Source organism: Benincasa hispida, chromosome 11, assembly GCF_027475165.1.
Source record: "Benincasa hispida cultivar pf3 chromosome 11, pf3_genome.v1.1, whole genome shotgun sequence".
NCBI classification, from domain to species: domain Eukaryota; kingdom Viridiplantae; phylum Streptophyta; class Magnoliopsida; order Cucurbitales; family Cucurbitaceae; genus Benincasa; species Benincasa hispida.
This window is the reverse complement of record NC_143488.1, coordinates 85,241,738-85,252,679: the sequence shown is the minus strand read 5'-3', so window position 1 is coordinate 85,252,679 and position 10,942 is coordinate 85,241,738. Positions and strand designations below refer to the sequence as shown.

The 10,942-nt window shown below is 35.9% G+C and overlaps 1 protein-coding gene across 1 annotated transcript; it reads left to right on the top strand.

Moving 5' to 3' along the window:
• Positions 1–1,397: 1,397 nt before the first annotated feature.
• On the top strand, positions 1,398–1,739 carry LOC150032979 (uncharacterized). Its single transcript, XM_090307091.1, has one exon. The coding sequence runs from the start codon at positions 1,398–1,400 to the stop codon at positions 1,737–1,739; it is 342 nt and encodes a 113-aa protein (XP_090163217.1).
• The last annotated feature ends 9,203 nt before the right edge of the window (positions 1,740–10,942 follow it).

The window sequence follows — 10,942 nt, the reverse complement described above, 5'->3', positions numbered from 1 at the left end:
ACTTAAACATGATCCACCTGTATGTCGACCACATACATGTTTAAGTTATATTAAATAACCTCAGATCTTGTTTATTAGATTGAGTTACACAATTCTATATTTCAAATAAAATAACTTCTTATTTTATTAAAAATGAATTTTGTTTGTACCTTAAAAACCACGAGATTTAGGGTACAATCTTAAACAATAATATAAAGTAAAGTACACAATACAATAAACTAGGGCATACTTTATACCCCTAATACTCCCACTTGCCTTAGACAAAAAGACGCATATCCCATAGATTTAGACTCTTTAGGTGACCCTCACATACTTTAGCCGCGAGAGCCTTCGTAAATAGATTGACAACATTGTGCTTTGAAGTGATCTTCGTGACGATCACATCTCCTTGTTACATAATCTCTTAAATGAGATAATTGTTGAATATGGAAAGCCTTCTACTTTCCTTACCCAGTTGGATTTTATTCCCCATAAATTGCATTTATTCTTATTCTTACCATATGTACATTTTTTCCGTTATAAGTTTTTTCCATAGTTGGCTAACATAGAAGTATATATAAGCGATGCTCCCTCTTGTAAAATCACAAGCAAAATAAGAGAAAAGTTTAGAATTACAACATGGTATCAGAGCGCCCTCTCAGAGTGTTTTCTATAGGTTTCACGTTTGAAACCCTAGAAAAGAAAAACAGAACATTGAAATCTCAAACATACCATTTTCCTTGAAGCAGTGCATTAGAGAAACCTCCATCGATTCTTTGGAGCTTCACATCCGAAGCGAATCCGTACTCTGACTCTCACGAACAGCCAATCGAAACACATCAAATCGCATTTAAACAGTGAATCGCAAAATAATTAAAGCATTCTTGGCCGAAACCCATTCCTCGATCGACGACCACGAAGCTCGTTCATCAATCGAAAGTCGTCGATTGTGGGTGTCGATTCTCGTAAGCATCATCTTCGATTGTGGGTAGTCGCTGATCGTGGGTATAGAGTGTTGATCGCCCATTTGTTGGTATGTGGATCGTTGAACTGGGTCAATAAATCGGTAAGTTTTCGTGGGTCGGATCGTGTTAAAAATCGGGTCTGGAGCAGTTTTTTTTTTTTTTTTCAGAAACCTAATCGGATCAGGTCGAGTCTGGAGTGCTTCTTTTCTAACCCAATCGGATCAGGTGTGGAGCGACTTTTTGACAAAACCGGGTCTGGGGCGGTTTTTCGGGTCTAAAGTGGCTCTTTGATAAGTTTTTTTTTTCTTTCTTCCTATTTTGTCCTTAATTTCTTTGCCAATCAACAATTTTTTTATGGCATCCATAAATTCTAACAGTATTGAAGGGACCATACTTCCAATCACTAATCATAAATTAAATGGAAGGAATTATCTACATTGATCACAATCAGTTATGAAGTTCATATATGGAAAAGGAAAAGAAGGCTACCTGTTAAGCAAAAATCCTATCCCAGACCAAGTTAATCAAAGATATAAGACATGGAAAGCGAAAAATAATATGGTTATGTCGTGGCTAATTAACTCCATGATGACAAAGATTGGTGAAGGATTTTTACTCTTCTCAGCTGCAAGCGAAATCTGGGAAGCAGCTCGTGAAACTTACTCTGACCAAGAAAATACTGCAGAGTCATTTGAAATTGAAGGAAAAATTCATCAGCTTCGGCAAGGGGATATGCAAGTCACTCGCTATTTCACTCAACTATCTCGTCTTTTGGCAGCAACTGGATGTAGTTGAAAGATTAGTAGAAATGCACTGCAGATGAAGCTACATTCAAAAAGATAGTTGAAAAGAAACGAGTGTTCAAATTTCTGCTTGGCCTTAATAAAGAACTCAACAAGGTATGTGGTAGAATCTTAGCTATTAAACCATCACCTAACATCAGAGAAGTGTTTGCAGAAGTATGAAGAGAAGAAAGTAGAAAGAAACTAATGTTAGGAGTGACTGTAAGTTCTAAAACTGAAGGATCAGCCTTACTTGCTCGAAATCTTGGTAATGAGGTATGTATAAATACTCATGATAACCGTTACAATCGAAACCAGAAATACATAGAACTGAGAATCAGCAACGAAAACCAAAACCATGGTGTGAACACTGTAAAAAATCAGGACACACTAAAGAAGTGTGTTGGGATATTCATGGCAAACCTCCAGATTGGAAGCCCAACAAAGGCGTTGGAAACAAACATGGAAAGGCCTACCAAGCAAGTACATCATTAGAAAGTAACTTCAACCCTGAACATAATGTGTTTACTAAGGAGCAGTTGGACCTTCTCCAAATGGCCAACTGAAACCTACTAAAAAAACATCAGAAACTAGTGTAGCAACAATGGCACAATCAGGTAACTTCCTTTGGGCCCTTAATGTAACCAAAGAAAATTGTAGTACTTGGATTATTAATTCTGGTGCAACAGATCACATGACAGGTGACATTTCACTTTTAACTAACTACACATAATGTAATAGTCAAATCACTGTAAAGATTGTTGATGGTACCTATTCTAAAGTAATGGGAATTGGGAATGTGTATGTATCTAAAGATTTAATGTTAGAGAATGTGTTGCATATCCCAAATCTTAGATGCAACCTCCTTTCCATAAGCAAACTACAGTTTATGAAAAATTGCAGTGCAACTTTCTACTCACATAATTGCATATTTCAGGATTTGAACTCGGGGAAGATGATTGGCAATACTAAGGAAAGCTCGGGTCTCTACATACTAAATGCTCTTAAGCCGCGAGTCAAGGAGTTAGGTCTTAGCAAGTCTATTTTTATCTCTAAAGACAATTATGATAGTACATCTAGTTTTATTGTTTCTAAAGATAATTATGTTAGTACATCTACTTTTGTTGCTTCTAAAGACAATTATGATAGTACAATAATGTTATACAATAAACGTTTAGGACATCCCAATTTTATATATTTGAAATGAATGTTTCTAGATACTTTTAATAAAAGTTCTTAGGTGTTTCAATGTGAGTCTTGTGAAATGGAAAAGTTGGCTCGATCCTCATATCCAGTAAGCACATATAAACCCTCTTATCCTTTTTCTATGATGCATAGTGATGTTTGGGGACCTAGTAGAGTTCAGAATGTAACAGGAGCTAAATGGTTTTTTTCCTTTATCGATGATCATACTAGACTTACTTGATTGTTTTTAATGAAAGAAAAATCTGAAGTCACTATCATATTCCAGAACTTGTTTGCCATGATTCTCAATCTCTTTAACACCAATATCCAAATCCTTCACATTGACAATGCTAAGGATTATTTTAACACTTCCTTAAAAAAATTTCTAAACGAAAAAGCTATTGCCCACCTAAGTACATGTCCTAACACTCCCCAGCAAAATGGAATTGCGGAGAGAAAAAACAGATATCTCTTAGAAGTTTCTAGAGCTCTGATGTGTCACGCTAACACTCCCATCTTTTTTGGGGAGAAACAGTTCTAACAGCTACCTACCTTATTAATAGAAAGTTCTCTCAAATATTAGGCTTCAAAACTCCCTTACAAAAACTTATGGAAGTTTTTCCACATGATAGATTATTTTCTCAAGTCTCTTTAAAAATATTTGGTTGCACAGCCTTCGTTCAAGATCATAGACCCAATAGGAGTAAGTTAGATCCTAAGGCAATAAAATGCATCTTTCTCGGTTATGCTCCAAGCCAAAAGGGATACAAATGCTACTCACCAACTACTAAAAGGTTCTAATCATCCATGGATGTAACCTTCTTTAAAACTCAACCCTACTTCCAAAAGCAAGACACAACTGAACCTTCCACTCTCATAGAAAACGAAAAACTTCTGGAAAAGGAAGGAAACCAACTAGATCTCATTGAAGAAAGTGTTTATTGTGTCCCTTATGTACATGAAATCGATGTTCCCAATCAAGGCCCACCTAAAGGTAGAAAAGACCCTATAGTCTATACTAGAAGGAAGAACACCCTTGGACGTGAATCAGTACTCAATCAGAACCCAACCGAAATACAGGAAAATCATGTCTCCAACTCCACAGCAGAAACACACACTGAAGACATTGATCTTCCCATTGCAAAATGGAAAGGGGTAAGAACCTATACGATGCATCCCATCCAAAACTACCTGTCTGAAAAAAATCTCTCTCCCAAGTTCAAAGCATTCACAACTGCACTATCCAAATACACATTCCGAACAATGTCTATGAAGCCCTCAAGGGTATTAATTGGAAGCAAGCTGTATTAGACGACATAAATGTTGGGATTGTTGTCCTAATTCTCCCAGAGTCTTGTTGTTTTGTAAAGATACACATTGTTCAACGAATAAAATAAGTGTTATTTAATTCTGGCATTTACTCATATCCAATAAACAAAGCTTCTTGGTTATCTTATGTGAACTTAAGCATGTATATGTGATATACAAGTGGATCATACTTAAGTGATAACCTAAATTGGTCTGTAGTACAAGGATTAAGGTGGGATACCTGATCCTGGTAACACTACAGATACGGTTCGCTTTATAAAGGTTTGCAAGTGTTGTAAACTACTACAGATAGTAGATCTTGACCATTTATGTGGAGACATGGAGCGGGGGTATCCTATACAAAGAGTTTATATAAGACTTGGACCACGAGATGACTAGACTCTATATATAATGTCGTTGATACTAGAGACTTGCATCTCACTTAAACGACCATAAGTGACACGACCTCAATCCTGAGTGTTTTGTGAACTTCTACCTTTGAGGGCGGTCCTTTGATTAGTATGGGTGAGAGTGGTCAGATTGCCAACTTAACATGCCTACCTTTTTGGGGACTTGTCTGATCTGGGAGCTGGAAACTCAATCCACAAGATGGAATTCACTCATTTCCCAAAGCAGGGATAAGTAGAGAGATTTCTCTCTTAAGGGCTAATTCCGAGGCTTGAACATAGTGGCCACAACTTCTCTTTGGAAGAGAAGATTCATTCATAGTAGGACTATGACTTATGTTCATTAGAAGGATCAATGATACTTAAGGATACAGATGTAACTATAGAGGCATAATGATTATTGGCCCAGCTGTACTTACGAGCGATCTGTGAAGGGTTGTCATACTGCTGATTGGTTAAGATGGACACATAATATATCTGTAGTAAGGAGAGTTTAGCTGTCGGTCTTCAGTGGAGTGCCTGGCAGTTAATGGATGGTGGATCCCATGACTAAAGAGTTTAGTCAATTATTCACGTACCATTGGAGCTTCGGAGCTACAGGTCCATGAGGTCCCCTTGGTAGCTTGGATTCTGTTGAGGATCAGTTCTTGGTGTTGATTTGAAATGTTCAAATTGACAAGAGGTATTTTGATTATATATGATATAATCGGTATGATGTATAAGATAAATCTAGTGGAGGATTGATGTAAATGAGATTTACATTAAGTACCATGGAATAGAAAAAGAACTATGGTTTATATGTTTCATGAGATGAAATATAAAAACTATAGGTTATAAATATAGTATGATAAGTTGGTTATCATTTATATTTATAATAATATTAATTATTGGATAATTAATTCTTTTTCTTTTAAATAACCAAAATAGTTGGTGGTTATTGGATCATGATAACCGTGAGTTTAAAAGGAAAGTGATTTCCTATTTTGAAAAGGAAGTTTTACAAACGATTGAAAAAGTATTTTGAGTTTTCTCTCCGCGAAAAAGAAAGTCACGAGGTCGTCAAGTAAATTTGGATTTACTAAACGATGGCTAAGTGAGCTAAACGATCGTGCAGGTGCGAGCTGAACGATCGTGCAGTTTTCACTAAATGATCGCATAGCTTTGCTAGACGATTGCTCGCCCAAGGTAAACAATCGTGTAGTGTCTGTAAGTGACAGACTGAGCTAAACGATAGAGCTAAATGATTGCATAGCTTTTGCTAGACGATCGCATAGCTTTATCTAAACAATTGGGCATCGACCTATACGATAGGTCTCAGCCATCTCCCACTAGCCCAGTCGTGTACACGACCATTGTTTCCTCCGTTCGTCTACCTCATACCAAGTCTGAACAGAGCCCACTCTCTGGATTCTTACATCGAGAATACCAAGATTGCCTTGTTAGTGGTGTCAGACTCAACTTGACATCGTCGAGGTTTTCTGAAGGCCGTTTGTGGTGCTGTGGAGGTCATTCGCTATTGTCGAGTAGTTCGTGACCGAGGAGATCGTTGAGGACGAGCGCGAATTGTTTGTGTTGTGTTGCAGTCATGTAGATCAAGTGTTCGTGGTCACTGTTGTTCGAGCGGTCGTGCAACGGAGCGTGGAGACGCTTCTTCCTATGTGCGTAGAGTTTTACTCTTTGTTCCTTTGTATTTTACATGTTGTAATTTCTGTATGAATTGCATAACCATTTGTTTGAAGTCAACTGTAAATGATTTGTTGATTTATAATTGTAATTTGGAATAGTCTTGTTCCACTGCTCATGGAAATCTCGAGTTATGATTTCCTTCAATAAAGGCCTTAGAAAAGAGCAACACATGGAAAATAACATACCTACCTCCAGGAAAGAAAACAATATGATGAAAATGGATCTTCACCATCAAATACAAAGCTAACGGAGAAATAGATAGATTCAAAGCTAGACTCGTCGCTAAAGGGTTCACCCAGTCGTATGGCATTGACTATCATTTGCCCTGGTGGAAAAATTAAATACTATTCATGTCCTTTTTTCCCTGACTGTGAATAATGATTGGATTCTTCACCAATTAGACATAAAAAATGTCTTCCTTAATGGAGACTTAGAAGAAGAGTGTATATTGATATACCTACCGGTATAGAATCTATTGAAACCATAAATAAGGTATGTAAACTCAAAAAATCCCTTTATGGCCTAAAACAATCCCCTAGGGCATGGTTTGATAAATTTTCAAGAGTGGTAAAGAAAAACGGTTACTTACAATGTCAATCTGACCATACTTTCTTCGTCAAACATTCTTGCACGGGTAAAATAGCTATTATCATTGTTTATGTAGTATGACATTATCCTTATAGGAGACCATGAAGAAGAAATAAGAAATCTAAAGCTTCTCTTAGCCAAGGAATTCGAAGTAAAAGACTTAGGCAACCTTAAATACTTCCTAGGGATGGTATTGGCTCGCTTAAAAATAGGTTTGAGCATTTCTCAAAGAAAATATGTCATTGACCTGTTAAAGGAAACTGGAATACTTGGATGCAAGCCCGCTAATACCCCAATTGACACAAACAATCACATAATCAAAGAAAACAATCACACAATGGTTAACAAAGATCAGTATCAAAGGCTAGTTGGAAAACTAATTTACCTAACTCACACAAGACCTGATATCTATTTTGCAGTCAGCTTTGTAAGTCAATTTATGAACAGTTCAACAGAAGACAATATGCAAGTTGTATACACAATACTTAGGTACTTGAAAGGAACTCCAGGAGAGGGATTATACTTCAAGAAATTTAGAAGGAGGAACATCGAGATCTTCACAGATGTCGATTGGGCGAGCTAAAAAATAGACAGAAAATCAACTTTCGGATATTGCACCTTTGTTTGGGGAAATTTAGTCACTGGCAAAGTAAGAAACAATCTGTAGTGTCTAGGAGCAGTACCAAAGCTAAACTAAGAGCTCTAGCTCAAGGAATATGTGAAAGAATGTGGCTCAAAATCATTCTATCTAAACTTAAAATCAAAGCAGAAGGACCGATGGAAGTACACTGTGATAATCAAGCTACTATAAGTATCGCCAAAGAACCCTATCCATCATGATCGCATAAAACATATGGACATTGATCGACATTTTATTAAAGAAAAAATTGAAAACAAAAGCATCTCCCTCAACTACATACCTACCAAGAGACAAATTGCTGACATACTTACAAAGGTCCTATTCAAGAATATGTTTGAAGACTTAAAAAACAAGTTGGACTTGATCAACATATACAGCCCAGCTTGAGGGGGAGTGTTGAATATGGAAAGCCTTATACTTTCCTTACCCAGTTGGATTTTATTCCTTGTAAATTGCATTTTCTCTGATTCTTACCATATGTACATTTTTTTTGTTATAAGTTTTTTCCATAGTTGGCTAACATAGTTATATATATAAGGGATGCTCTCTCTTGTAAAATCACGAGAAAAATAAGAGAAAGGTTTATAGTTACAACAATAATACTTGTACTCGATTTTCTTTCCTTGTTTGTGGCTTCGAGGCTCCTTGGAGTTCTACACAACACCACTATTATCAGAATAAAGGGCAGTGGGCATTAACATTTTTGGAACTACTTCTAAGTCTGTCAGAAACTTCCTGAGCCAAACAGGTTCGTTCGCGGATCCACAAGCAGTTACATACTCTACCTCTATGGTAAGTCAGCAATACAACCTTGCTTGATGTTTCGCCATACTATAGCTCCCTTATTAAGAGAAAATACTGATCATGATGTGGATTTCCTAGAATATACAAACATATAGTTTCAAAGTCAATATGTCTTGTAAGGATCAAATCCTTAGCACCATATACGAGCATATAGTTTCTCCTTCTCCTAAGATACTTGAGAATGGTCTTAATCGTAGTCAAGTGATCAATCCTGAATTGGATTGATATCTACTGACTATTCTTATTACATAGAAGATGTTTGGCCTCGTACAAAACATTGTATACACTAGGCTACCCACTACAGATGCATAGGAAATCTATTTCATTTCCTCAACCTCTTGAGGTGTCTTTGGACATTGTTCCTTAGACAAGATAATTCCATGTCTAAAAGGTATAATCCTTTCTTGGAATTCTGCATCAAATACTTAAAAAGCATTTTGTCGATATACGATACTTGAGACAAGACCAATGTTTTGTTCTTACGGTTCCTAATAAGTTCGATCCCTAGAATAAACTATGTTTTACCTAAATATTTCGTTTGAAATTGAGCAAATAGCTCTTTCTTTATATCAGTTAGTAAACCCAAATCAATCTTAATGAGTAAGATATCATCCATATATAACACTAAGAAAGCTACTGAACTGTTGATGATCTTCTTATAAACATAAGGTTCATCAACATTTTGGTCAAAGATATAGAACTTGACCACAATATCAAATCTTATATTCCAAGATCGAGAAGCCTATTTCAATCCATAAATGGACCAATTAAGCTTGTAAACTTTTTGTTATTGACCTTGTTTAATGAATCCCTTTGGTTGATTTATATAGATAGTCTCATCAAGATTATTGTTTAAAAAGGCAAACTTGACGACCATATGCCATATTTCATAGTCATAATATCAATGGACAAGAGAATTCAGATAGACTTAAGGATAACAATAGGTGAGAAAATTTCTTCAAAGTTTACTCTCTCAACGTGGGTATAACCCTTTGCCACTAGTCTAGCATTAAAGGATTACACTTTACCATCTACACCTCTCGGTCTCTTATAGATCCATTTGTAACCTATAGGTTTTATCCTATCAGGCTAATCTACAAGATCCTAGACAGAACTGAAGTACATAGACTTCATTTCTAGATTCATGACTTTAACCCATTCATCTTTGTCCACATCAACCATTACCTATTTGTAGGTTAATGAATCCTCAACGTCATCATCTACTATGATTGCTTGAGTTTCTGTTTAACCAAAATATCGAGTAGGTTGGGTTATAAATCTCCTACTATGTCGAGGCTCTCTCAACTCTTGAGAAGGGTGTACTTGGCTAAATAAAGCAACATCAAGCAACTCTTGTTGAAGTGCTAGCTTATTCAACAACTCTTGTCAAAGTTTCAGTAGTCTCGTTGGAAAACTCATTGAGTACGGTTTTACTTCTTGGTTTATATTCCCTAATGTGGTCTTCCTCCAAGAAAGTAGCATTTTTCTATACAAATACTTTATTCTCTTTTGGATCATAAAAGAGACCACCTCACATTTCTTTGGAGCATCCTACAAATAGGCATAACTTTGTAGCACATGAGTTGGACACCCCCAAATCTTAAGATGTTATAAACTACTTTTACGACCTCTCTATAATTCAAAAGATGTCTTAGAAACACTTTTTTATGGAACTTTGTTCAAAAGATAATTTGTAGTCTTCCCTGCATAACCCCAGAATGAGTTAGGTAAATAAGCATAATCCATCATCAACTAACCATGTCTAATAGGGTTCTGTTTCTCCTCTCTGATACACCATTTTATTGAGGTGTACCAAGTGTTGAGAGTTGAGATATGATTCCATGTTCTATCAAATAGTCATGGAATCTCACATCCATATACTCTCCACCTCGACCTACTTAAAGTGTTTTTATATTTTTACCCAATAAAATCTCAACTTCAGGCTTATACTTCTTGAACTTTTTAAGTGTATCAGACTTATGTTCCATCAGGTAAACATACCTATATCTAGAATAATCATCTATAAAAGTGATAAAATATTCATACTCTCCTCTTCACTTAACATTTATCAAATCACAAAGGTCTGAATGTACAAGTTCTAAGGGCTCATTGGCTCTATAACATTTAACCTTTTCCTGTAAAAGGTTATTTGTCATTTTTCCTTCTAGACAAGATTCACATATAGGTAAAGAATTTTCCTCTAACGCTTTTAGAAGTCCACTCTCAACCAACCTCTCAATTTTATTGAGATTTATGTGATCGAGTCTTAAATGCCAAAGATGGACATTTTCTTTTGGAGAAACTTTTAGCATTTTATTTTGTGTAGTAGCAGTGTTTAACATATCAACATTATGGAGCATTTTCGATGCTAACAGCCTTAGCGCATATAAGTTATTTTCGTTTATTGCTGAACAAATATGAATACCATTTTTCGAAATAAAGACTTTATCACAAATAAATGATATATTATATGAGTGTTCCAATAAAATAGATACTGAAATCAAATTCCTTTTAAAATTAGGAACAAAAAATACATTGTCTAACAATATAAATTTAGAATAAAAAAAATGACTTTAAGCTCCCAACTGCTACCCTATC